Source organism: Canis aureus, chromosome 1 (genome assembly GCF_053574225.1).
Source record: "Canis aureus isolate CA01 chromosome 1, VMU_Caureus_v.1.0, whole genome shotgun sequence".
Classification (NCBI taxonomy): domain Eukaryota; kingdom Metazoa; phylum Chordata; class Mammalia; order Carnivora; family Canidae; genus Canis; species Canis aureus.
The window spans coordinates 107,538,232-107,566,226 of NC_135611.1; the positions used below are offsets into that span (position 1 = coordinate 107,538,232).

Below are 27,995 nucleotides of genomic sequence, written 5' to 3' on the forward strand. Positions count from 1 at the left end.
AGCGTTTGTACAGAAAGCCAACTCCGCCGCGCGCAGATGCGCCCGGGAATGCAATTCAGTTCATTTTATTTTTATTTTTTTGCGTTGTTTCACTTTGTGTCTCTTTTACAAAGGATTTTCATTTACGAGAGGAGCTCAACTCCCGTCTCCCGGTGCAATGAGAGCTCGCCCCCGAAAAGCACGCTTGCAAATGTGCCCCCCACCCTTTCCCTGGGTTGCAGGGCGCCCGAGAGCGTACGAAAACATATGTGTGCATAAGCAGGGCCCTGCGTGTGCGTGGCCCGTGGCACTGAAGGGAGATGGCCTTGTCACACCTGCTCATTCACGCGAGTGGGTATACCCAACCTATGCGTTGGGGTCCGAGTTTCCACGCACGCCTACCCTGGGGGCTGGCGGGTACCCCCACAGTCAAAGCGTGGGGGGGCCCGCGAGTAGCCGGGACGAGGGAACACGTTGGCGGGGGATATGCTTGCGTCCGTATTCGGCGGAAACACGTGTGCCAGGGTAGGCCTCGGGCAGGACGACCCCCTTACTCCCACCACTCCCCGAGCTCAGCTATGTAGTTTAAGAGTCCTGGGGGCTCTGGAATCCGCTGTGAGTCTGGGGAACCTCGGCTCCGAAGCAGCTCCTCAGCGAGGCCTCCTGAGGCTGCAAGGGGAGGGGCACAGCCGGGAGTCAAAGACCCGGCTGTTTTTCCCCCCTCAAGCAAGACCACTCCGACCCGCCCGCGGGCGTCTCAGCCAATCGCAGACCCTCTGAGCCCAAGACCCACCCTCCCGTTAGGCTCCACACAGACAACACTGGGCCACGCCCCCAGACAATTGCATAGGGCCCCGCCCCCACGCTCCAAGCCCTGCCCCGGATAATAAGCTCAAAATTCCAAGTCCCGCCCCCTGAGCCTACGCCCCTCCTTCCTCTGTGCCCCACCTCCGGGTAGAAGCCCAGCCCAGTACCTGCTGTAGGGGGGCGGAGGTGCGTCGTGCACCCCAGAGGCCGCCAGCGCCTGCTCGTAGGTGGGGAGGCCTGGGGGTGGAGGTGGGGGTGGAGGCAGGGGCGTCGGCGGGGCTAGATCACCCAGGGGACTCAGGGGGTTAATGAGCTCAGCCCTGGGGACAGAAAGTACAGTGTTAGCGGTGGAAACCTACAGGATGGAGCGACTTGGGAGAAGGCGGGAAGACTTAGGGACACAGACTCCGAGGGTGGCAGATGGACACGAGTGGAAGGGAGAAAGACCGGGGGGAAAGAGGGTCACCTGCAGCCAGACCCTCCACACAGAAAAGCACCCCAGCATCCCAGTGGACACACAGGGATGGACACACAGACACCAACTGCTGAGACATAGTCTTATTCACAGACACACATGCCTTCCTAGATACAGGGAGCAGTGGAGAAAAAGCCAGCACTGCAGAGAGGCAGACACAGAAACAGACGGAACACAGAGATATGCCAGGTCACTCAAGGGCCACTTGTACCAAGAAACCCCGGACCCACCATACTTGCAAGACTGACCCTCAAGCACTTTCTTAGACCCACAGAGAAAGACAAGTCTAGACAACTCAGAAGGTGCACACACGTGCTACAGCCTGTCAGATGGAAACTGACATATTACACGTACCCAGGGACCATACGCTACAGCCTCACCAGATACAACAGAGTGATGATTATACAGGAACCTGGGACTGTGGAGATGGGCAGCAGATACTGATTGGGCTCCTACAGTGTGCCAGGTACTGAGCAGAGCCAGGTACTAATCGTCCACACACAGTCTCACAGACCAACTGGCCACGTGGTCGTCTCCTCAGATCCTTAGGCAGTACCCACCTGTCTCCTTAGGTCCTTGCCTCATCTCCTTAGGTCCACCCTTCCTCCTTCCTCTATTCATCCCACTTTCCAGCTCCCCCACCACCACCACCCAGGGCCCCTTCTCTCTGAATCCCCCTTACTCTTGGGGACAGGGCTGCTGGCCTCCACCCCGTCGGCAATGCAGATACCAAAAGGCTCCCAAGCTGGCCAGGACAATGAGCAGGATGCCAGATGTCAGCCCCACAGCCAGGCCTGCTACGTCCACTCGTCCACGCCCTGGGGGGGGGGGGCGGGGGGAGGTACTCTGTCAGAGGCTGTCACTCCCCACCACACACAACCCTATGCCTTCCCCCCTGAGGGAAGAGTATAGGCCAAGAACCAAAGTAGAACTGGGACCACTTCCTAGGTGTGTGACTCCAGGCAACTCCACACACTCATTTCTCTAAGCCTCCATTTACTGCTCTGTAAAATGGTAACGATGACTCCCCCCAATGGTTGTGAAAACTCATTGAGATCAAACACATATAGGGTCTGGTAGTTCATCTGAGACAAAAATATGGCAGTTGTATCCCTACGGTGATAGAGGACCCTTCCTGAACACAGTGTGGCTCATCCCTCTTGAGCAAAATCCATCTGCTAAGAGGTCGGTGGACACACTGAAGGTAAGATAGGGAACTCAGATGGGCAATTTCAGGGCCCCCCCAACCGAGCATTACCAGATTTAGCAAATAATAATATATGAACCCACTTAAATATGAATTTTAAACATACAATTAATATTTTTAGTGTAAGAATGTCCCTTGGAGTATTTAGAATATACTTACACTAAAAAACTTATTTATGTGTGGGACGCCTGGGTGGCTCAGTGGTTGAGCATCTGCCTTTGGCTCAGGGCATGATCCCGGAGTCCCAGGATAGAGTTCTGCGTCAAGCTCCCAGCAGGGAGCCTGCTTCTCCCTCTGCCTATGTCCCTGCCTCTCTTTCTGTGTCTCTCATGAATAAATAAAATAAAATAAAAAACTTATTCGTGTATATTTGAAATTCAAATTTAACTGGTTGGAGGGGTCCCTGTGTTTTATCTGGCAACCTCCCCCCTCTGGACTATAGTCCCTTTGCCAACCAGGCTACTGAGGGACGAGAGCTCAACTCTGAAGGAAGAGTAGAATCTGCAGGAAGGTTTTTTAATTGACCAGAAAGCTGTGAAAAATTCATTTATCAATGCAGGAATTTTGGGGCCTCCAGCCCCCCTCCCCAGTAACACATTTTTGAGCATCTAGAACTCAGGTGGACCCTTTGCCAGGACCCTAGGCGCTTAGCAATCTTTTAGCTTTGTGAGGCCTTCCTGGGTCTTGCCACTGGGGAGATTTCCCTTAGCGCTGGGTCATGCAGTTTCCTCAAACAGCAAACCCCAGGCTTTTAACCCCCTGAGCAAAGAGCACACAGAGAAGGCAGGCCCTCGGGTTCTGACATGTTTCAGGTGGATTCAAGGAGCTACCAAGCCTCTCTAGGCCTGCAGTGAGGTAGTTACCTCCCCTAGCAACCAGGCTCCAATGTGAGGCCTCTAGCCCAGACCTAGGGCTTGTTGCTAAGGGCATCCCCCCCTAGCAACCAGGCTGCGAGGGGGTGGGGCATCTGCTACAGGGAGGGGGCTCCTCCCTGGGCAGTGGGCCTTGGGTCCTTAGCCTGGCTAGGTGTGGTTGCTAGGGAGGCCGCCTTGGTAACCAGGCCAAGGCCGGGATGGGGCTGTGGGGGAGGGGAAGCCAGCCAGGTATTGAGTGCTGGGGGCCTCCTTGGTCTGGCATGGCCAGGCCTGGTTGCTAAGGAGCAGTCCCCCCTTAGCAACAAGACTACAGCCATGGTGGGGCCTTAGAACTCACAGAAAGGGTTGGGGCTGGGCAGCCTGGTCAGGTGAGGATACAGAGGCTTCCACCACCTTGGCCTGGCCTGGCCAGGCGCTGTTGATGGGGAGCAGTCCCTCTAGCAACTAAGCTACAGAAGGGGCTGGGACTCTGGACTCCAAAGCGGGGACTGGGGCAGGGGGCTCAGGTAGGTCAGCCTGATAGGCCCCAGAGCTGTAACCGCCACCCCCCCACACACACACAGGCACTTCCTCCTTCCTAAGGACATGAAACCTCCTCCCAAAAAGTTGTGGTGGGTTCCTCAGGAAGGGGCTCTAGTCTCAAAGGAGGGGACTCTTTTAATAACTAACCACCTCCAGGAGCATGGAGTTAATTTGAAGGAGGCAAATTTGGGACAGGGGATGTTGGTTCAACCTGCAGAGGAAGGGGCTGCCTTAGCTGCATGGGACAAAAGGGGACCCCCACCCCACTCACCTCCTTTGCCATTGTAGATGTAGCTCTCCCAAAAGCGCTCCTTGAAGAGAGAGTAGAACAGGTGGAATGGCAGCACATCAACTGGGAGATTCCTCACCCCTACAGCAGACCGCCCTCATTTCTGAGACCCAGGGTAGAGGGAATTGTGTGGGCCAGGACATCCCAGGGCCTGGAGAGGCTCTCACTGTCAGAGTATTGTCCTCGAAATACTCCCGCGCCTCCTCCCAGGAACACCGCTCCTCACGACACTCCCGTTCCAGATTCCCTGGTGTGAGCAGTTCCAGGTCCCAGTGATTGGCTCGTGGAATCCGGCTACGGCTTCCTAGAAAGCTCTGGGCCTCCGGGGAGTCCAGGAAGACTTCTGCGCCCAAAGGACACGGAGGACAGGAAGAAAAAATGGAGAGTCTCTAAGACTGGGGACATGCAGGAACCTGATGGGATGGAAAAGGATGGAGTCCTGGGGAGGGAGGGGACTAGCAGCAAGAGTTCTGGAGTCAGGGAAAGGTGGAGGTCTGTGTCTGGACACCAGCTCTCCCCCCAAGTGCTCACCTTGGTCTTTCTCCTCACCAGGCGAGGTGTCCAAGCAAGTGGTCAATCCTAGATATAGCAGCAGCAGAAAGGGGTACCCCCTCATATTTTATGAACACCTGAAACCATGAGTGGGAGAGACAGCAAGCGCCTCAGCCCCTGGGGAAGGAGGCAAGGTCACCCGGACTGGACTCTGTGGTCCATGATAACAATCATAGCTGACACTCATGTCGCCTGTATTCTGAGCCAGGTAGTTAGACTACTGTTTAAGGTAGTTTACCATATCAACTCAGTTTAATTTTCACAGCAGTGCTATTATTATCCCTATGTCTCCATTTTACAGTTGAGGAATGTGAGGCACAGAGAAGGAAAAGACTTGCCCAAGGTCATACAATTTGCACAATTCAGAAGCAGGATTTGAGTGAAGCAGGATTTGAGTGAAAGTGGTGTGCCTCAGGGATCCCTGGGTGGTGCAGCAGTTTAGCGCCTGCCTTTGGCCCAGGGCGCGATCCTGGAGACCCGGGATCGAATCCCACGTCGGGCTCCTGGTGCATGGAGCCTGCTTCTCCCTCTGCCTGTGTCTCTGCCTCTCTCTCTCTCTCCCCCACCCCCCGTGTGACTATCATAAATAAATAAAAATTAAAAAAAAAAAGGAAAGAAAGTAGTGTGCCTCCAGAGCCAGGAGCTTCTCTTTTTCTCTACCCTGTCTGCAGCACCCAGCACGAATCTTGGCACATAGTAGGTGCTCATAAATATGTTCATCAGTGATCAGGATTCCTTTCTTCCTGGTAATGTCCACCTATACCTGCCTCTCCTATACCTGCCTCTCCCTATGCCCATTGCCACATCCACCCACTGAGATCAAAGATTACAGTAGAAGGAAGGGCAGGAGAGGCAAACAGCCTATATTCTTGGGTCCAGGGGGAGAAGAGAGTGGAGGTCCTGGACTCCTGGTGTTGGGGGACCCAAATGGCTGAGTCCCAGAGGGGCAGGGAGCCAGGAGGCCAGGGTCCCCAAGCCAGACTCTGGCCCCAGGGGACATTCACTTACCTGCCCAGACTTGTGAGCACTTTCCCTTCCTCTGTAATCGGGGCTTCCTTTGCCAGCTGCGGCCAGCTGTTAATGGGGGGGGAGGGGGGCAGGGGAGAGGGGAGGGGAGAGGAAGGAGGGGTGCCCCTCTCCCGGTAATGAAGATGATCCCGGCCTCTGGCAGAGGGGCGGGGTTTGTGATTACCTGCCCTGGGCGGGACTCAGGTAAGGGACAAAGTATTTAAAGGGACCTTAGTATGAAGGGCCTAAGGTCTCTGGGCCTTGTAGGGAAGCCAGGGTCTCCGACACCAGACACCGACACCGCGGAGGCACCCAGGGGATTGGATATGCACCTGTTCCCTTGTTTGCCTCCCAAGGATGGAAGCTTCCCTGGGTGAGCCAGCAAAATGAATGTCTCCAGATAGCTAGATATCTAAAAACTGGCAGGAAATGTATGCCGTGGTCCCTGGGGATAGGTGGACGATGCTGTAGTAAATTCCTGTTTCCTGATGTGATCTAAAGGTCTTTCACTTCTGATTTCTCAATTGCTCTGCTTATGAACTGGGGACAGAAGTGTCCCTTCTCAATTGTTTCTCAACATGGAGCAAGTGATTGATATACTTGGGGAAGTGAGCTTCCCAATCTCTAGATGATGTGGTTAAGTCCTCGAATTCGGACTTGGAGAGACGCAAAGCCTCGGCATAAGCAAGAACTCTCCCGCCCGGGGAGATGCCTAGCGTATACTAAGCGTGTCCCATATTCGCGCCAGTTGCACCAACCGGAACCTTCAGGCTGCTACTCACGTTTCCGGAGGGAGGGAGAGAAGAAGGGAGGACTTACCAAGTCAGGCGAAGTATCTCGGCAGCTAGGGGCAGCTCTACTTCCGGTCTTTTCCGCCGGGCGGAAGTGGGCGAAGCGGAGAGGAAAAACAGCCCTCCTTTCCGGTGTAGGGGCACAGTTGAAGAGGCGACGAAGGAACGAGGAGTCGTTTGTAAGGTGAGTCCTGGGCGGTGGCGGGATGGATTACTGAGATCGCTTTCCCGCAGGCTAGACTCCTGGGGTCCTGAGGGAGACAGGCACAGGGTTTCGAATTCCCGACTCCCTGTCAATCATTAATAGAGCACTCCATGCGCCCCAAGTTTGAAGCTGAACTACGTCTCCCAGCATCCTCTGTAGATAGCCCCGCCTCTCCGGCAGTTTTCTTGAGAGTTGATATTGCACTGTAGAGGGCGGCGGGACCGGGTGGGGGTCCCAGGGGAAGGAGAGACTGAGACTCTTGGGAGGAAGGGGGTCTAGGGAGTGGGAGTTGAGGAAGAAGGACCCCCCCTTCCTGCCTCAGTTTCCCAGACTGTGACAGGGAGGGCGGAGGAGATTGTGCGCCGCCCACCGCCGCCTTCTCTGCACCTTTTTTGACAGCCCATTGCACCTGGGAGTTGGTGTAGGGTTTTTCCTCGGTGGAGCTTTGAGGTCGGGCTGGTCTAGGTTCTCATCCCGATGCTGCTGTTGAGTCGGTGTGAACTTGGGCCTCGAAAGGTTTTACTTTACTGTTTTATTGTGAAAACGTTCAAACTTGGGGGCGCCTGGGTGGCTAAGTGATTGAGCATCTGCCTTTGGCGCAGGTCGTGATCCCAGGGTCCTGGGATAGAGTCCCGCATCAGGCTCCCTACAGGGAGCTTGTTTCTCCCTCTGCCTATGTCTCTGCCTCTCTGTCTCTCCCGTGAATAAATAAATAAAATCCTTTTTTTTTTTAAATAAATAAAATCCTTAAAAAAAAGTTTAAACCTAACATAAAAGTTAAGGAATAATATAAGAATCCCTATCACCTAGAATTACCAATTATTAATATTTTTGCCATACTGGCTTGGCATATTTTAATTAAATAAATACATAAGGCAAATCCTACCCATCGTGACATTTCATCCCTAAAAATTTAGGACGCATGTGTAAAAAACAAGAGATATTATCTTAACGTGACCGCATTACCATTATCATGCTTTACAAAAGCGATTGTAATTCTAGGATAGTACCTATTACTTGGTATAATCAAATCTTGCATGTCAAAAATGCCTTTAAAAGAAAGTTTGATTTGTTTGAATCAGAATCCAGTCAAGTCATTGCTGTTATGTATCTTAAATTCCTCCTAATTTAGAACAGTCTCCTCCACCCACCCTTTATTCTTCTTGGCATAATTGATTTATTAAAGAAACTGGATTACTTACTCTGTTGATCATCCTCTCTGGGTTTGAATTTGTCTTTTTGTTTCCTTGTAATCTCATTTCAGTTATGCCTCCGTGCCAAGGGTCAACAGGCGAAACCCAAATCCTGCTGACTTCCTTCTTTCGAAAAAAAAAAAATCAGATTTATTTATGTTTATTTATATAGTTCACCCATTTAAAGTCTACAGTTCAGAGGTGCCTAGCTGGCTCAGTTGGAGGAGTATGCAGAGCTTGATCTTGGGGTCATGAGTTCAAGCCCCGTGTTGGATGTAGAGACTACTTAAAAATATAATCTTTTTTTTTTTAAGATTTTATTTATTTATTCATGAGAGACACAGAGAGAGGCAGAGACACAGGCAGAGGGAGAAGCAGGCTCCATGCAGGGAGCCCGAGGTGGGACTCGATCCTGGGACTCCAGGATCACACCCTGGGCCATAGGCAGGCACTAAACCGCTGAGCCACCCAGGCATCCCCATAATCTTTAAAAAATAATAAAGAAATAGGAGTGCTTGAGTGGTTTACTCAATTAAGCCTCTGCATTTGGCTCAGGTCATGATCCCAGGGTCTTGGGATAGAGCCCCACATTGGGCTCCCTGCCTGGTGGGGAGTCTGCTTCTCCTTCTCCCTCCCCCCTGCTCATGCTCTCTCTTTCTCAAATAAATAAAATCTTTAATAATAAAAAGAGATGCCTGAGTGGCTTCTCCCTCTGCCTGTGTCTCTGCCTGTCTCTGTGTCTCTCATGAATAAATAAATAAAATCTTTAAAAAAAATAAATAATAATAATAAAATAGGGGCAGTTGGGTGGCTCACTTGGTTGAGCAATTGACTCTTGGGTTTCAGTTCGGGCCCTGATCTCAGGGTTATGGGGTTGAGCCCTGCATTGGGCTCTGTGCTTAGTCTGGAGTTGGCTTGGGACTCTCTGCCCCTGCTCCCTGCTGTCTCTCTCAAGTAAGTAAACCTTTAAATAATAATAATGATTCATAAATAAATAATAAAGTATACAACTCAGTGAGGTTTTTAAAAATTATTTTATTTTATTTTAAAGATTTTATTTATTTATTCACAATAGACATAGAGAGAGAGACAGAGACACAGGCAGAGGGAGAAGCAGGCTCCATGCCGGGAGCCCGAAGCGAGACTCGATCCCAGGACTCCAGGATCGCGCCCTGGGCCAAAGGCAGGCTCCAAACCACCAAGCCACCCAGGGGTCCCCTCTCAGTGAGGTTTTGTTGTTTTTGGTTTTTGATTTTTAAGTAGATTCCACACCCACTGTGGGGCTCCAACTCAATACCCAGAGATCAAGAGTTGGATGCTCTACTGACTGAGCCAGCCAGGCACCCCTCAGTGGTCTTTGGTATATACACAGAGTTGTGCAACCATCACCACAGTCGGTTCTAGAATATTTTCGTCACTCTGGAAAGAAACCCAGTACCCATTTGCTATCACTCCCCACTCTCATCTCCACTCCGGCACTAATACCCACTACTATATTTTGTGTCTCTCTCTTGTTTTTTTTTAAAGATTTTATTTATTTATTCGTGAGAGACAGAGAGAGAGGCAGAGACACAGGCAAAGGGAGAAGCAGGCTCCATGCAGGGAGCCTGACGTGGTACTCGATCCCAGGTCTCCAGGATCAGTCCTGGGCTGAAGGTGGCGCTAAACTGCTGAGCCATCTGGGCTGCCCTATATTTTGTGTCTCTATGGGTATATCTAATCTGGGCATTTCACATAAACCAAGTTTTTTGTTTGTTGTTTGTTTGTTTGTTTGTTTGTTTTTTTAACTGGCTTCTTTCACTTAGCATAATGGGTTTTTTTTGTTTTTTAATATTTTATTTATTCATGAGAGACATAGAGAAAGAGGCAAAGACCTAGGCAGAGGGAGAAGCAGGCTCCCTTCAGGGAGCCAGATACGGAACTCTGTCCCAGGACCCTGGGATCAGGACATGAGTCAAAGGCAGATGCTCAACCACTAAGCCACCCAGGCGCCCCTAGCAAAATGTTTCATTTTGTAGCATGTAGCAGTACTTCATTCTTTTTGTGGCTGCATAATATTCTTTTGTCTGAGGTATACCATAGTTTGTTCAGCCATTCATCAGTTGATGGGCACTTGGGTTGTTTCCACTTTTTGGCTATTCTAAATGCTACAAACATTTGTTTCTAAGTTTTTGTGAGGACATATTTTCATTTCTGTTGGAAAAGATCAGACGATAACTCTGTATGGGAGTTCTTGAGGAACTGCCAGACTTTGCCAAAGTGGCTGCCCCAGCATCCATTCCTGCTGTTCATGCATCAGGGTTCCAATTTATCCACCCTTGTAGTTCTCCCTCGACTTTTGTTTGTTTTTGGTTTTGGTTTTGTTTTTGTAGTGAGAGAGCACATGAGGGGAGGGGCAGAAGGAGAGGGAGAATCCTTTTTTTTTTTTTTTAATTTTTTTTAAATTTTTTAAAAAATTTATTTATGATAGTCACACAGGGAGAGAGAGAGAGAGGCAGAGACATAGGCAGAAGGAGAAGCAGGCTCCATGCACCGGGAGCCTGACGTGGGATTTGATCCTGGATCTCCAGGATCGCGCCCTGGGCCAAAAACAGGCGCCAAACCGCTGCGCCACCCAGGGATCCCGGAGAGGGAGAATCCTAATCAGGCTCCATGCACATGGAGTCTGACACAGGGCTGGATCCCAGTACCCTGAGATCAGGACCCAAGCCCAGGACCCAAGCCAAAACCAAGAGTCGGACACTTAACCGACTAACCCACCTAGGTGCCCTGACCTTTTTGTTTGTAATCATCCTACTGGGCGTGAACTGGTATCTCATTGTGGTTTTTCGGTTGCATTTCCTTAATAATTAATGACGTGGAACATTTTTTCATGTGCTTATTGGCTATTTGTCAGACGTCATTGGAGAAATGTCTATTCTGATCCTTTACCTAGTTTTATTTTAATTTTTTTTATTTTTTATTTTTTTAAATTTATTTATGATAGAGAGAGAAAGAGAGAGAGAGAGAGGCAGAGACATAGGCAGAGGGAGAAGCAGGCTTCATGCACCGGGAGCCTGATGTGGGATTTGAACCTGGGTCTCCAGGATCGTGCCCTGGGCCAAAGGCAGGCGCCAAAATGCTGCGCCACCCAGGGATCCCTTAATTAATTTTTTTAAAGGTTTTATCTATTTATTTAACAGAACAGGAACAGGGGGGAGAGGGAGAGGGAGAAGCAGGCTCCCTGCTCAGCTGGGAGCCCAACATGAGGCTTGATCCCAGGACCCTGAGATCATGACCTGAGCTGAAGGCAGATGCTTAACCGATTGAACCACCCAGGAGCCCTCATTTATTTTTAGTATTATTTTTAATTTATTTATTCATGATAGACATGGCGGGGGGGCAGAGACACAGGCAGAGGGAGAAACAGGCTCCATGCCAGGAGCCCGACGCGGGACTCGATCCTGGGACTCCAGGATCGCGCCCTGGGCCAAAGGCAGGCGCTAAACCACTGAACCACCGAGGGATCCCCCCAGGAGCCCCCATTTATTTAAAGGTTTTATTTTTTTAAGTAATCTTCACACCCAACACTCAGCTCAGACTCAGAACCCCGAGGTCAAGAGTCACATACTCTACCCACTGAGCCAGCCAGGCACCCCTCTTCACCCATCTTTAAACTGGGTTATTTGTCTTTTTATTACTGAGATGTAAGTTTTTGGTATATTCTAGATACAATTCCCTTATCAGACATATGATTGCAATTCCCACTTGTTTTTGTGTAGCCTGCAAACTAAGCATGGTTTTAACAGGGGCACCTGGGTGGCATCTTGCCTTTGGCTCAGGTCATGATCCTGGGGTCCCGGGATCAGGTCCCTATGGGGAGCCTGCTTCTCCCTCTGCCTGTGTTTTTGCCTCTCTCTGTGTGTCTCTCATGAATAAATAAATAAAATATTTTTTTAAAAGAAAGCTTTTAACATTTTTGAACAACTAGAAAAAAATCAAAAGGAAAATAATATTTTGTAACCCATGATAATTTATGCAATTCAGATGTCTTGTGTCCATAAGGGAACTTCTATTGGAACACAGCAATGCCTATTCATTTACACATATCCATGGCTGCTCTTGCCATACAAGAGCAGAGTTGAGTAGTTGTGACTGGGCCCTGTCAGCCACAAAGTCAAAAATCTTTACTGTCTGAGCCTTTTTGGTCATTTCCTACTACATCCTTTGAATTTCCTGGAATCAGAGAATTAAATCTCAAGCCTTGATGAGATTTAGGTTCAGCTATTTTGGCATGACTATTTTAGAGCTAGTAGCTTCACGTTGCCTAACGCTGGGTTGTCCTGCCCGCTTTCAACAGGACATGAGACGGGATATGGTTGATGAGATTGATCAGGGGCTTCAAGTGGTGTTTATGGGCTGAATGTGCACCTCCCCCCCGCCTCCCTTCCCTTTATATGTTGAAACCCTGGCCACCAACGTGACTATTTGGAGATAGGCCATTCTGGATTTAATTAAGGTTAAATGAGGTTGTAAGAGTGGAGTCCTACCCCATGGGGTTGGTGTTTTTACCAGAGGAGATGCCAGAGAGCATACTCTTTGACCCGGGAAAACAGCAAGAAGGTGGCTAGCTATCTGTAAGCCAGGAGTAGAGTCCTCACCAGAATCTGACCATGCAAGCGCCCTGATCTTGGACTTCCAACCTCCAGAACTATAAATGTCTCCGGAAAACAAATGTCTGTTGTTTGAGCCAGCCTGCTTGTGATATTTTGTTTTGGCAGCCCTAGCTGACTAATAAGAGGTAGGAAGAGCCCCAACCTCCAGTGTTATATTTTTCTCTTTTCTGCTACGGGGTGTTAGTGCCCTGCGATATTACAGTTTCTTCAACCTTTCTCTGAATGGCATCTCCCCTTCCCGAATCAACTATGTCATCAATGGATGCAAAATGGTTTTGCAACTCTTTTTTTTTTTAAGTGATCCGTATACCCAGCATGGGGCTCAAACTCATAACCCCCCAGATCAAGTGTTGCATGCTCTAACCACTGAGCCTGCCAGGCACCCCTGGTTTTCTTCCCTTCCTTTCCTTTCCTTTCTTTTCTTCTTTCTCCTCTCCTCTCCTCTCCTCTCCTCTCCTCTCCTCTCCTCTCCTCTCCTCTCCTCTCCTCTTTTCTTTCCTTTTCTTTCCTTTTCTTTCCTTTTCTTTCCTTTTCTTTCCTTTTCTTTTCTTTCCTTTTCTTTCCTTTTCTTTCTTTTCTTTTCTTTCTAGGCTTCATCCCCGGCACAGAGCCCAAACCCACCACCCTGAGATCAAGAGTCAGCAGCAGCTAACTGATCCTCTCATGACATATCCGAGCCCACCCAGGTGCCAGACAGTTCTGGGACCCAGACTAGGGTCTTTCCTGGGCCCATCCATCCAGGGGCTCCTAGCCTGGAGTGGAAAATCCTGAGAAGTGGCCGCTATATTGGAGGTAACTCAGGGCATTATCAGAGTACAAGGATCACCTCATTCAGCCTAGAGAGACAGGCTTCCCATGGGAGTGGATTCCTGGATGGAGCCTAGAAGGAAAAAGAGGGCAGAATTTCCAGGGGGAGAGCAAGGCACACACTAGCTGTCTCACTGTTCGCTCAGAGTCAAGCACAGTTCCTCAGGCTGATGGTGAAGGCCACAGACTCAGATGCCTGGGTTAGACCTCTGCTGCAGGATGTTGGGCACCTTCTCTATGCCAGTTTCCTTGTTTGTAGCAACCATTTGTGTGTGGTTGTGGGATTCAGTGAACTCAATATGTGTAAAATGCTTCAGACAGGGCTAGGTTCATCAGACCTCTTAAACATCAGCCTTGTTTTGATGGGGGGGTGGCTTTTTTTTTTTAACAGCCATTATTAATAGAGTGTCTCAAATGTACACTTTGGCTCTTAGGGAACTCTCTCTGTACTGCTTACATCATGTCCTGTTTCTGTCTTTAATTTCCTTGAATGTACTTAGTCCCTTGGTTTTCCTTTAACACAAAAGCTTCTGTACCCCCAGAATGGCCTGGCATGCACCATTTTCAGGAGAGAGGTGGGTAGCATTCTCTAGGTTCTCGAAGGGATCTCTGGTCCCACCAAAAGGTGAGGTACCACTGGTTCAGGATTCAAGCAAACCAACTGCAGAAAAAGACAGTCGGGAGAGAATCAGTAGTTTGAACAGCAGACGATAGTAGATGTTACGAAATCATTCACTTGATGGCATCGTGGTCATGGTTTTATAAAGTCCCATCTTGTCGCGGTGCTGTTTGAGCTGGAGCCCCTAGTCCCAAGAGGCTGTGGAGCGCTTTGAGAAGTGGCTAGTTTGACTGAGAGACTGACTTTTCTAATTCTTTCATTTTAATTAATTTTTTAAAAAGATTTTAGGTGGGATGCTTGGGTGGCTCAGCAGTTGAGCGTCTGCCTTTCACTTAGGGCATGTTCCTGGAGTCCCAGGATCAAGTCCCACATCAGGCTCCCTGCATGGAACCTGCTTCTCCCTCTGCCTATGTCTCTGCCTCTCTTTCTCTGTGTGTCTCTTATGAATAAATAAATAAAATCTAAAAAAAAAAAAAAAAAAAAGATTTTAAGTGTGTATTTGTTGGGGGGTGGGGAGACGGAGAAGCAGACTCTCCACTGAGCAAGGAGCCCACGGGGCTTGACCCCCAGGATCCATGAGATCATGACCTGAGCTGAAGGCAGCCAACCAACTGACTGAACCCCCAGGCACTCCTCCTTTTAATTAATTTAAATTTAGGCACCAATACTTGATTCGGTTATTGGAAAACTTTTCTCAGAACAAATGGGGTATATAAATGTACCTTTGCAGTGGTATATCACAAAACCTAAAGCATCTCCAGTGAAAATTTCATGTCTGAATTGAAATGGGTTGAAAGAGGAAAATACACTCTGGATTTTGAAGCCTTCATACAAAAAAGGAATGGATTGGCCTATGTTCTCAGGTAGTAACTTTCCTGGGAGGACTCACAGTTGCCATGTGGTTAAGAGGGCAGTTCCACACCCTGCTTGCCTGGGTTTGAACCCTGGCTCTTGTGGTTCCTAGCTGGGGAGTTCTGGGAGCCTGTTTTCTCCTCTGTAAAGTAGGTTGACAATATGTGGCTCTTGTTTTGGATGTTTCCTCCCTGAAACGCTAGTGACATCAGATGGCAATAGTTCTATTTTTTTTTTAAGATTTTATTTATTTATTCATGAGAGAGACACACACAGAGAGAGAGGAGGGCAGAGACACAGGCAGAGGGAGAAACGGGCCCCATGCAGGGAACCCGATGCGGGACTTGATCCCGGGGCCCCAGGATCATGCCCTGGGCCGAAGGCAGGCACTAAACCACTGAGCCACCCAGGGATCCCCAATAGTTCTATTTTGTGTTTTGAAATTGGCCTTGGGATGCCTGGGTGGCCCAGTGGTTGAGCATCTGTCTGCCTTCGGCTCAAGTCGTGATCTGGGGTCCTGGGAACGAGTCCTGCGACTCGTTCAGGCTCCCCACAGGGAGCCTGCTTCTCCCTCTGCCTATGTCTCTGCCTCTCTCTCTGTCTCTTATGAATAAATAAATAAAGTCTTGAAAGAAAGAAAGAAAAGAGAAAGAAAGAAGGAAGGAAGGAAGGAAGGAAGGAAGGAAGGAAGAAGAAAGAAAGAAAAGAAAAAAGAAAAGAAAGAAATTGGCCTTAAAAAAAAAAAAAAAAAGAAAGAAAGAAATTGGCCTTAATGAGGAGACAATACAGTATGGTGGGTGAAAGCTCAACTTCCAGAGAAATCCTGGCACTGCCACCTGCCAGCCCTTCAACACTTGGCCAGCAGTTCTTAAACTCTTTGGTCTCAGTTTCTTAAAAGTTACTGTGGATTCTGAAGAACTTTCATTTATGTGAATCCTACCTATCAATATTTGCTGCATCAGAAATTAAGACTGATGCTAAAAAGGGTTTTACTAAGATATAATTCACATAATACAAATTTCATCCATTTAAAATAATGTGTTCGTGGGGCACCAGGCTGGCTCAGATGCCTGAGTGTGCGATTCTTGATCTTGGGGTAGTGGGTTTGAGCCCCACAATGGGTGTAGAGATTACTTAAAAATAAGAATCTTTTTAAAAAATGTAAAGTAGTATATTCACTATTTTGTGCAATCATCACCATTTACTGATTCCAGAACATTTTCATCTCACCAAAAAGAAACCTTGTACCCATCAGCAGTTACTCATCATTTCCCCTGCTCCCAGCGTATGGCAACCACCAATCCACTTTTGTCTCTATGGATTTGCCTATTCTGACATTTCGTATACATGTGATCCTATAATATATGGCCTTTTATGCCAAATTTCTTTCACTTAGCATAATAAAACAGTTTTTGTTTTGTTTTTGTTTTATTCATGAGAGACACTGATTGAGAGGCAGAGACATAGGCAGAGGGAGAAGCAAGCTCCCCATTGAGCAGGGAGCCTGATGTGGGGCTTGATCCCAGGACCCTGAGATCATTCCCTGAGCTGAAGCTAGATGCCTAACCGACTGAACCACCCAGGCGCCCCTGCTCTGTTCTTTTAATTTTTTAAAAGATTTTATTTATTTATTCATGAGTGACACAGAGGGAGGCAGAGACATATGCAGAGGGAGAAGCAGGCTCCCTGTGGGGAGTCTGATGTGGGACTCAGTCCCAGAATCCCAGGATCATGACCTGAGCCAAAGGCAGACACTCAACCACTGAGCCACTCAGTCCCCCCCAAATAGTTTTTTTTAAGTAGGCTCCACACCCAACATGGGGCTTGAACCTAAGACCCCAAGATTAAGAGTTGCATACTATCCCAACTGAGCCAGCCAGATGCCCCTAAAATGTTTAAAACCCAAGGATGCGCAAGCACACATTGAGTCAGCGGTCAGAGCAATGACATCTTCTCGTGTCACACAGTCTCTGGAAGACTCCACTGTACACTTCGGAGAGAATAAGAGTAACAAAGGCAAACACATTTTAGTAATATTGTGGAAATGGTTTGTGGCTGCCCTGAAAGCTTTTTAGAGAACCCCCCTAGGGTCCCCAGACCTGACTTTGAGGACCACTGCCCTAGGCAGCAACTTCACTTCCAAGTGTCAATTTGCCCATCTGCAAAATGGAGATGGTGACAGGACAGATCTCAGAGAGTGGTTGAGGTTGGACAGTCGATGAGATGGGGGCGCAGAGTTGGTATGGGGTCAGGGATCAAACTGCTCTGTGGGATTTTTCCCATTATTGCCTGGCTAAGTTTAAAAAAAAAAAAATGCTCCTTCTGTAGCTTCTCTGCTCACTCTTGGAGGGAAAATGTCCCTGGCCAAGAAGCCAAAGAGTGCAGAAACCCCTGTTGTTGGCCACAAGACAAGCAGCCCGGTGCCAAATACCACAGAGGGTCAAGGCAGTTGACAACTAAGAATAGAGTGGAGAATTTGTCTAGGAGGAGGTCAGTGCGACCTTCATGTGTGGCAGCTGGGGGGCTGGGGCGGAAGCCAGAGGGCCGGGGGAGGAGGGGGTGGCAGGTGAGCCAGGGGAGACAGCAGGTGCTGGACATCTGCTCAAAAGCTTGGGGGTTGAGGGAAAGTTGGAGGACATTCCGTGGGTCAAGTTAGGCTGTTCAGAAAGGTTAGCTTCTGTGAGCAGCACAGCGGCCACCGCCGGGGTGAAGTGTCCTGGGTCTTGACTGGGGTGGTGGTCAAAGGCATATACATTTGTCAAAATGCACCAAACTGCATCCTTAAGGTCTGCATCTAGTCTGTCAATGTACCTAGGAGACCAAAAATCAGCTTTTGAGGGAAGACGCCAGTAGGGGGAGAACGAGATCCGTGGCTCAAGAGATAGGCATTTCAATTCTGAATGGGAAAGAAGGTTCTCGCTTAGGCAGCACATATACTGAATGGGAAAGGAAAGTTGCGGAAGATGACCAGAAGAGGGGAATAAAGACAAAGTTGCTTTTTACATTTTGGGGAGCCTTTGGTTGCGCCCCACCCCCACTTCAGCCTTCTGAATCTTTCTTGCAGCCACAGAGCCAGAGAGAATATTTCCCAAACACTCCCCATGTGCCATGAGGCTCCAGGCAGAACTCATTCAGTTCTCACAGCAATCCAATTCTGTCAACTAGATCCCGTGGTTATGTTTTGCCAAATCAGACCAAGGCTCTGAGAAAGGAAATGGCCAGCCTAGGGTCACACAGCCAGTGCAGGGCCAAGCCTGGACTCAAGCCCAGGCTAAAGGTCATCTTGCCCAATCCTTGATCCCTGTAACCTACAGCCCCCTCCTATATCTCCAGCCCCTGGTCAGTCCCCACCTCACACATGGGCAACCACTCTAGTATGCACAGTGCATACCCTCTTGTTTGTATGAACTTTTAAAAAAATGTACCATCTTGGGGCACCTTGGTGGCTCAGTGGTTGAGCATCTACCTTTGTCTCAGGGCCTGATCCCGGAGTCCTGGGATGGAGTCCCACATGGGCCTCCCTGTAGGGACCCTGCTTTTCCCTCTGCCTGTGTCTGCCCCTCTCTCTGTGTCTCTCATGAATAAATAAATAAAATCTTTATTTATTAAACCTTTATTAATAATAAAATAAAATATTTATTTATAAAACCCAGGCATCCCCCTAAATAAAATCTTAAAAAAATATAAAAAAAAAAAAATATATATATATATATGGGGCAGCCCGGGTGGCTCAGTGGTTTAGCGCCGCCTTAAGCCCAGGGCCTGATCCTGGAGACCTGGGATTGAGTCCCATGTCAGGCTCCCTGCAGGGAGCCTGCTTCTCCCTCTGCCTGTGTCTCTGCCTCTCTCTCTCTCTCTCTCTCTCTCTCTCTCTCTCTTTTTCTGTATCTCTCATGAATAAATAAATAAAATTAAAAAAAATATATGTACCATCTTGGGCACAAATAGATTGGTTAGCGATCCTGTTTCATTTCTTCCCCTTTTCTCCCCTTACTTTCTATACCCAGTATTGTGTTAACATCTACCTGTGATGCCTTGCACACATCTAGCGAGTTGCATCTCACAGCTGGGTAGTCTCCAGGTTAGGCCATTACCACCCATTCTCCCAGGAAGGGACATCCAGGTGCCTTTGACTCCCCTCTGGAATAACTAACCCACTGTGGACATCCCTGGGTATGTTCCCTTGGGGATGTCTCTAAGTATGTCTTTGGGGCACATCACCCAAGTGCAGAATCACCTGCGCTTATTTTGCTAAACTTCCATGAGCTTGTGTTCCAAGAGCCTGACCCTAGCTACTCCCCGCTGAGATGCCCAAGGATCCTGTGATTGACCACGTGTCCTCCCCAAGCCCTGGTCTTACCCAGCTTTCAAATTTTCTCCCACCAGCCTGATGATAGGTATCAAGTGCTGTCTTTTTTTTTTTTAAGATTTTATTTATTTGAGAGAGAGATAGCAAGAGAGAGCATGAGCAGAGAAGAGAGAAAGAAGCAGGCTCCTGCTGAGCAGGGAGCCAGATATGGGGTTCAGTCCCAGGACCCTGAGATCATGACCTGAGCCAAAGGCAGACGCTTAACCCACTGAGCCACCCAGGCACCTATCGAGTGCTATCTTACTATTGTTTCCACCTGAGGAGAATTTTGAATGTCTCTCTTTTTTTTTTTTCTTAAGATTTTATTTATTTATTCATGAGAGACGGAGAGAGAGGCAGAGACACAGGCAGAGGGAGAAGCAGGCTCCAGGCAGGGAGCCCGACGTGGGACTCAATCCCGGGACTCCAGGATCAGGCCCTGGGCTGAAGGCGGCACTAAACCACTGAACCACCCAGGCTGCCCTTGAATGTCTCTCCACACTCACCTTAGTCTTTGAGCTGCTGCTTCTATAGATTGCCTCTTCTTCACATCTTTTGCTCCCTTTCTTGTCTGGGTAGCTAGGTTTTCTTCTTGTTGATTGGCCAGTGTTCTGTGTACAGTTAGTTCTGCTAGAATGCTCGTTTCAAAAACACGAATTTATTCCAGTGCCATTGATAAACATTAGGCAACACTTCCACCATGATGTGGATTTCACTTCGCCTACGGATGATTTCACCCACCCAGGAGATAGAGTAGGTGAACCCAAAGAACTGCACTCAGTTGCCATGAGCCGGTAGGTACACACATGTGCACACACCCCGAGCAGAACATCTCCAAAACCCCCACTTCCCCCCTGTGCACAGCATTCCTCACCTGCTGCTAGAATTTTCTTGGATTTCAGTTAACCCTCCTTCTACCATCTCAGAGTAACTCACAGGGTATACCCATTCCAAGGCCTGCTTCCACAAACAAAGCATAGATCTTTCTTCAAAGTGAAAAAGTCAGGACACCTGGGTGGCTCAGTGGTTGAGCATCTGCCTTTGGCTCAGGGCATGATCCTGGGGTCCTGGGATCAAGTTCTGCATCAGGCTCCCCTCAGGGAGCCTGCTTCTCCCTCTGCCTATGTCTCTGCCTCTCTATCTCTCATGAATAAGTAAATAAAATGTTTTTTAAAAGGTCAAAAAACTTGCAAAGTAAAAAAACTTCATTTTTGGAGTGTATGGGTGTTGCTTTCCCACTCCATGTTGTAAGACCGTCCTCCCCTGACCCACCCCCAGTTTCTGTATCTGGGGCGGGTAGGGGCAGACCAGCTCCAAGGGCCCGTCTTTCCTGTGGACTCCCCCCCACCACAGCCCTGCAACTGTTCCCTCCTTCCCTCAGGATGACACGACATGGCAAGAATTGCACGGCAGGGGCCGTCTATACCTACCACGAGAAGAAGAAGGACACAGGTATTGGGTTTGGCAGGGGAACAGGTGTATCTTGAAGTCACCATCCCCTTGGACCTCTGGTTGTGCCTTCTGGGCATGTCTCTCCCCTCTCCCCCTGCCTTGCTCTGACTGATGGTCCTGACCTTATGGGGAAGAGCCTGCGCAATCCCACACGCTCCCACCCCTGCAATGGGCACTTCTGTATGTGAACTCATCCAAGACTCCCAACTACCCACTGAGGAAGGAATCACATTGTCACGGCCACATTCCAGAGGCAGAAACTGAGGCCCAGAGTCCATACAGGCCCATGAGTGGTTTGGGGGGGGCGGGGTGGTAGAGGGGAGTCAGCGGTGAGCCTCTCTACCCAGCTGCCTCAGTGACAGGGCCTGTCACTTACCCTCTGGATTAACACCTTCCTGTGGGTCATGCCCCTGCTCCTAACACAGACACGCAGCCCAAGCTCTTGACTCCCTGTTTCTTTGAGTTCCCCACCACCACCACCACCCCCAAGTTCTCTCTGTGCCTTTCTCTTTGGGTTTGGCAAGGGGCACATCTCCTGTCCCCCCATCACCTCTGTCTGTCTCCATCCCCAGCGGCCTCAGGCTATGGGACCCAGAACATTCGACTGAGCCGGGATGCCGTCAAGGACTTCGATTGCTGCTGCCTCTCTCTGCAGCCCTGCCATGATCCTGTCGTCACGTGAGCTGGGGAGCCGCATGGAGGGCGCTGCATGCAGGGGTGGGGCGTCTGGACAAGCTCCTTAACCTCTCAGAGCCTGTGTGCTCAGCTGAGACATGGGCGTCATCCTAATGTGTTCCATGGGGTGTGGAAAAGGATAGAGAGTAGGGCCCTCAGAACATGGCTGGGCGCATAATAACAGCTCGTGTGTGGAGCGCTTACCATTACCTGCCTCACGGCCTGGCAGAGGCTTCAGCGAGAATGGATGTAAAGTGCTTAGTCCAGTGACTGGATATGGGCTTAGTTTACGGGTACATTTTGCAGAGAGTGATGAGAGCAGACTGTGGTTAAGGGTCCCTGAGGCCACCTTTGTGTTGAGGGGTTCATTAGAAGGATGCATAGAACTCGGAGAGTTGGTTCTAGTCCGTAACAGCTTGTTCCACTACGAAGGTGGAGGTTAAGTCAGCAAGGGGAGAAGACACGTGGGGCAGAGTCCAGGAGGGAATAGGAGCGAGCTTCCAGTTGTTCTCTCCTGATAGAATCACACGGACAGCGCTGGTCTCCCCACAACGTGTGACAACACGCAGGAGTGTTGCTCACCAGGGAAGCCCACCCGAGCCCCAGTGTCTAGGGATTATATTAGAGGCTGGTCCTGGAGGCGTGGCTGACCTCCATGGGGCTGACCTGGTCTTCAATCCCTCCAGAGATCTATCTGAGACCACACAGCCTAAGCCCTCACCCTGTCCCAGGTGAACTAAGATACTTTTATCAATCAGCACAATCCAGGGGCTTAGTTCCCTCCTGGATGCTGGTCAAGAGCCAGTCCTCTGGAATGTGCAGGGGTTGGATCACCTGGGCCTGCTGAGTTACCCCTTGCCTGCACAAGGTCCCCCCCCCCCCCCCACTCCACACACACACCAGAGCAGATTATAAAGCCAGAAGAGTGAAAATGGTTTGGCTCACATCAGGGAGCCACACTTGAGCACTGAATGGCCTGTTGTCTGCAAGACGCTTTAGTGGGTGCCCAGGGTAGGGAGCTGACACTTCTCAACCCGTCCTGTCCTTACAGCCCAGATGGCTACCTGTATGAGCGTGAGGCAATCCTAGAGTATATCTTGCACCAGAAGAAGGAGATCGCCCGGCAGATGAAGGTGATGGGGATGGGGGTTTGGGGGCGCAGGCAGGGCAGGTGGCTTTGATGTTGATCTCACAAGCACGGCCACTCTAGGCTTCCCAGCTGAGTTCCTTTTCCCTCTGGGCCTTTGCTAGCACTGTTCCCTCTGTCGCGTGCACTGTCCCCTCCCACTTCTGGCTAAACCCTCCTCTAGACTTCAGCCCAGGCATTGCCTCCACTGACCTCCTGCTAGTCCAGAGACCCCAGGGATCTGCCCCTTGTCACCTCTTGTCTTGACATTTGTCATTGTTATGATTCTGCATGTGGCCAACTCATGCCCACTAGACAGCAGGCCCCAGGGGCAGGGAACAAAACTCTTAACCACCCCATGGCCCTAGGCTCTCCATGAATATATGTTGAATTAATGATGTCTCCTCACCTCTCTGGGCCTCGGTTTCATTGGCTCTAAAATGTGCTGACACCGGGACGCCTGGGTGGCCCAGCAATTCAGTGTCTGCCTTTGGCTCAGGGAGTGTTTCTGGGGTCCTGGGATTGAGTCCCGCATCAGGTTCCTGCATGGAGCCTGCTTCTCCCTCTGCCTATGTCTCTGCCCTCTCTCTGTGTCTCTCATGAATAAATAAATAAAATCTTTAAAAATAAATAAAAATAAAATAAATAAAATGGGCGGACAGGGCCAAATCAGCTGCAGGGCATGTGGGAGATTCTCCCAGTGCAGGATTCTTGAGGCATTTATGTGGAGCCACGTCCACTCTTCATGGGTGAACTCATTTCATGGATAGGAAGGACACCCTTTATCATCGTGTTTGAGGTACAGCTGGCCCCCCTCCCTCCCTTTTCCTGCCAGGCTTCCCAGCATTCCGGAAACTCACTGAGGGTGAGATTCTCATAGAGCTTTCTGTCTAGAGCAAGTGGCTTCCCCAGTGTCCATGACCTCTGCATGGTCTAGTGGCTGCCTGGGTGCTTACTCTCCTGGAACTTGCCTGAGAATGGGACAGAGGATCTACACACAGTACATATGCTGTAAAATATAACATGGCCCACAGATACGTTTATTGAGCACTTACTATGTGTCAGGTATGTGTCAAGGTTTTAAGCGTTTCCAAAAATCATCCCGTATAACCCAGTGAACCTTTGAGGTAGGTCACCATCGTTAGCCAGTTTTACAGATGAAGAAACAGGCCAGGAGAAGTCACAGCTTACTGGAAGCCACAGAGCTCATCATTGACAGAGACAAGGTTTATGTCTGGGCGTCTGTCTCCTGCCAAGCTGCTGGCCACTCTGCTGGAGTGGAGAAGCCACTGAGTCCCAAACCAGCTAAATGAGAAGTGACCTTCGTGCCCTGCAATAGGGGAAGGGACCAGCAAGGACAGCAGAGCCACACCATGGATCACAGCAGATTAAAGCATCACACACTGGCAGCCACTAGCCTCTATGAGCAGTGCCGGGATGGTCCCCTTTGTAGACCTCAGTTTACCCACCTGTGAAATGGGAAGAGCCACCCTCAGAGTCACAACCCACAGAGAGATGCATGGTCCACTTTTTTCTGGCTGTCCACAGGCCTATGAGAAGCAGCGTGGTGCCCGGCGTGAGGAGCAGAAAGAGCTGCAGCGGGCTGCGGCCCAGGACCAGGTACGGGGCTTTCTGGAGAAGGAGGCAGCCATCGTGAGCCGGCCCCTCAACCCATTCACATCGAAGGCCGCCTCTGGGACGACCTCAGGTGAGGAGAGGCAGACTTGGAAGTGAGTGGGGTTCCTGCGGGGCCGGGCGCCTTCCTGGGCATGGCATCTACACCCCTTTCCCCCTGCAGATGATGCCCAACCTGGGTCCAGTGCAGGCCCTACGGGCAAGGACAAGGATAAAGCACTGCCCAGCTTCTGGATCCCGTCGCTGACCCCCGAGGCCAAGGCCACCAAGCTGGAGAAGCCTGTGAGCATCCCCAGCACTCTGTGCCCACTAGGACCCAGAGGGCCAGAGTTCTCCAGGATCCTGAGCGCCCCCTTTCCTGCCTGGGACGCCCCAATCCTCCCTACACCTGGCCCCAGCCTGGCCTGCTAACCCTGCCTCCCTTCTGCCCATCGCAGTCTCGCACCGTGACCTGCCCCATGTCCGGGAAGCCATTGCGTATGTCGGACCTGACACCTGTGCGCTTCACGCCGCTCGACAGCTCTGTGGACCGCGTGGGGCTCATCACACGCAGTGAGCGCTACGTGTGTGCCGTGACCCGCGACAGCTTGAGCAACGCCACGCCTTGCGCGGTGCTGCGGCCCTCGTGAGTCACCTGGAGAGGATCCAGGGCTGGTGGGGCCAGGCAGGGCTGGGTGGGGTGGGGCTACCTTCATCAGGGCGGGGTCTCTGATCCGTGGCCCCTCCCACCCTCACCTTCACTGTAGTGGGGCTGTGGTCACCATGGAATGCGTGGAGAAGCTGATTCGGAAAGACATGGTAGACCCGGTAAACGGGGAGAAGCTGACAGACCGCGACATCATCGTGCTGCAGCGGGTGAGCACTGACCCATGCCCAGGCCTCGCTCTCAAGGCCCCGCCCCTGCTGCATGCCCCGTCCCTCCTGGCTCCGCCCTCTCCGGAGAGGCCTGCCTCCTCCGCGCCCCGCCCCCGCGGCCCGACCTGCCTCCATGGTGGCCTTGTTCCCACCTCCCCAGGGCGGCACAGGCTTCGCGGGCTCCGGCGTGAAGCTGCAGGCTGAAAAGTCGAGGCCGGTGATGCAGGCCTGAGCGCACGGAAGACCAAATAAACAGGCTTGGACTCACTGGCCTTGTGGTCCCTTCATTGGCTGCGCCAGAGCCCTGGGGCCACCCAGGTTGCCCTCCACCTGTACCTGCTGCAGCGACTGGAATCGGAAGGCGTGGGCTTATTATGTAGAGAGTAAAATCCGAACTGAATGCACACTGGCAGCGTTAACGTTGGGCCAGAAGCCGAAATCTGAAGCGCGACCACAGGAAGGCACCACTTTAACAGGCTAAGTAGAAACCCCCTCGCATCTTTTTGAGTTATGCCAGATTCGATGTCCCGGAATACCTCTCTAAAAGTAAAGTGTGGTAAAACACCCAACGGAAACAAAATGCGGTGAGAGCCAGCAGCTGCCACCCAGTCTAGAGAAGGCAGTCAGGAGCCCTCCTCCCTGACACCTGACTGCCGGGAGGCCAAGAGCAAGAAGAAAGTCCTTGTCCAATGGCTTGCATAGACTGCTGGAGGGGACACAGTACCTGGCAGGTGTGAGGAGCAGAGCCTGCAGGGACAAGGAGGCTGCAGAGCCTGGGGTCTGGGGGGCCTGCCTGCATTTGTCTTGGAGCACAGGGGCAGCTTTTAAAAGCTTTGTATGTCATGACCACTGGCTCACAATAGCAGCCCTGGACGGTGTGCAAAGTAGCATACAGAGCTGGGGTAAGATCAGAAAGATAAAGACTTAACATTCCTGTCTCCCCAAGGGATACCTAGGTTCTGCCCTCCCAGGTCTTCCTCCCAGGTTCACTCCACGGAACATACTGTTCTGTTCAGTGAACAATCTCTACCTTTTCACTTCTCTAAAACTAAGAGGTCTCATCTAATGCCCAGACCTGATTCAAAGAACGAGGAAGTATGCTTCACTGCTCTTCTTCGGTGGAGCCCCTGTCTGGTGCAGGACGTAGTAGTACATCTGGCTTCAGAGAAAGGTTGTAGCAAGGGGTGGACAGTCTCATCGTTGCACCCTGGAGAGCCCCTGGAACCCAGAATTTGCTCCCCTATATACTTCTAGAACCTTCCTTTTTTTTTTTAATTTTTATTTATTTATGATAGTCACAGAGAGAGAGAGAGAGAGGCAGAGACATAGGCAGAGGGAGAAGCAGGCTCCATGCACCGGGAGCCCGACGTGGGATTCGATCCCGGGTCTCCAGGATCGCGCCCTGGGCCAAAGGCAGGCGCCAAACCACTGCGCCACCCAGGGATCCCTAGAACCTTCCTTTTGTTCTGAAGAGCTCTCACACCTGATTCTTGGGACCCCAATCCCTGGGAACTGGCCCAGTGGCAGCTGGCATTCAAGGAGCCCTTGCCCTCCAGGCCTGTCCATCTATAATCCTCTTGAGTCCTGGCCACAATCCCGGGAGAAGGATGCTTGTACCCACTTCACAGAACAGCTCACTGAGTCTGAGAAAACACACTTGCCCAAAGTCACTACTCAAAGCTGTAGCAGAAAGCCAAGTTCACCTAGAAGTTAACCACCTCCAGAGACCTCCCCACCCCCAGTCCTGCCCTTCCTTCCATTATCTGTACCTCTCCTCCCACAGGTATTCCCACATTATCACCTCATAGACCTCTCCCCCTTAGCAAACTCCACGTAGAGTGTTTCAGGTCACCCCTTGATCCCTAGAATGCCCCCAATCTTCAGCCCCTTTCTCAAGAGTCTACAACCACCCCTGGGTCCTTCCCGATCTCTCCCAGCCCACTCCAGGACTCCAGTCTTGTTCATGTTTGTTCAGAACACCCCCCCCCCCAATAAACGCTTCAAGGATTCACAATCTTGCACCTTTATTCCCACAAGGAACCTAAATCCCACGATTCACGGGCCCTTCGAGACACGCTGTGTGGGGAGCTGGCGGGGTGCATATCAACGTCCCCGCTCCAAAGAGAGTAGTTTCCTTTGAGGTTTCAAAGGCGACAAGGAGAGGAAACAAGAGTCTAACCACAGCTTCAGCTACAGCAGCAGAAGGGAGCAAAGGAAGTGGAAACAAACCTTGCCTTTTCTCCACAGAGGTTCCGTAGATACTGATCTAAAGCTGAGCCAGAAAGAGGCAACACAGGGCTTAGCTCCAGCAGGGTGTGCCTGCAGGGGCTCCAGCCTCAACTGGCTCCCAGAGAGCACATGGAAAACTGCACTTTTTTTTTACCCCTCTTGAGAGGGAGAGACAGGCAGGTGGCAGGGGGCAAGGAACAGAGGGAGAGGGGAAGAGAGAATCTTAAGCTCCAACCCTGGGCACCATGCAGGGCTCCATCTCGTAATCCTGAGGTCATGACTGATCCAAAATCAAGAGTCCGACGCTTAATCCAAGCCACCCAGGTGTTCCTGCTATTCTTAAGGTTTTTAAATAGGGAAGTTTATTCTGGAAAGGGAAGACTCTACAGCAGGGAGCAAATCCTTGGTGAGGGATGGATGGGTGGATAAGGAAGGACAGGAGAGCAAGAGACTTTAGGGAGGGGCAGCAGAACTGTGTCTTGAAAAAAAAAAAAAAAAAAAAGAACTGTGTCTTGATTGCAGAGGTGGTTATATGACTGATTCATCAAAATTCACAGAATTGTAACCAAAAAGTGGACTTTATGGGAGTTAAATTTAAATTTTTTATTTTTTTTTAAAGATTTTTATACTTATTTGAGAGAGAGAGAGAGTATGAACAGAGCAGGGAAAGGCAGAGGGAGAAGAAGACTTAACCTCTGAGCAGGGAGCCCAATATGGGGCTTGATCCCAGGACCCTGAGATCATAACCTGAGCTGAAGGCAGACATTCAACCGACTGAGCCACCTAGGTGCCCCAAATTTTTAAAAAATCTTAAAAGGATTTCATGTGAGTAGTTTCCA

At 50.3% G+C, this 27,995-nt stretch overlaps 2 protein-coding genes across 3 annotated transcripts; one reads left to right on the plus strand and one right to left on the minus strand.

The window, feature by feature from the left end:
- Nucleotides 1–54: 54 nt before the first annotated feature.
- Nucleotides 55–8,000, minus strand: PRRG2 (proline rich and Gla domain 2). 2 transcript variants are annotated; one of them, XM_077845227.1, is made up of 8 exons: nucleotides 7,913–8,000; nucleotides 6,534–6,756; nucleotides 4,686–4,783; nucleotides 4,322–4,497; nucleotides 4,137–4,176; nucleotides 1,944–2,079; nucleotides 954–1,106; nucleotides 55–648 (listed from the first exon to the last, which is right to left on the minus strand). In XM_077845227.1, exons 3-8 carry the CDS (start codon nucleotides 4,768–4,770, stop codon nucleotides 630–632), a joined length of 609 nt encoding a protein of 202 aa, XP_077701353.1. In that variant the 5' UTR covers nucleotides 4,771–4,783; nucleotides 6,534–6,756; nucleotides 7,913–8,000; the 3' UTR covers nucleotides 55–629. The 2 variants fall into 2 exon arrangements, with proteins under 2 accessions (XP_077701353.1, XP_077701345.1); XM_077845219.1 differs by lacking the exons at nucleotides 6,534–6,756; nucleotides 7,913–8,000 and adding an exon at nucleotides 5,715–5,865.
- Nucleotides 6,534–26,941, plus strand: NOSIP (nitric oxide synthase interacting protein). Its single transcript, XM_077845207.1, has 9 exons — nucleotides 6,534–6,689; nucleotides 20,566–20,636; nucleotides 21,209–21,314; nucleotides 22,363–22,444; nucleotides 23,986–24,145; nucleotides 24,236–24,354; nucleotides 24,510–24,697; nucleotides 24,819–24,927; nucleotides 25,088–26,941. Exons 2-9 carry the CDS (start codon nucleotides 20,567–20,569, stop codon nucleotides 25,157–25,159), a joined length of 906 nt encoding a protein of 301 aa, XP_077701333.1. The 5' UTR covers nucleotides 6,534–6,689; nucleotide 20,566; the 3' UTR covers nucleotides 25,160–26,941.
- Nucleotides 26,942–27,995: the final 1,054 nt, after the last annotated feature.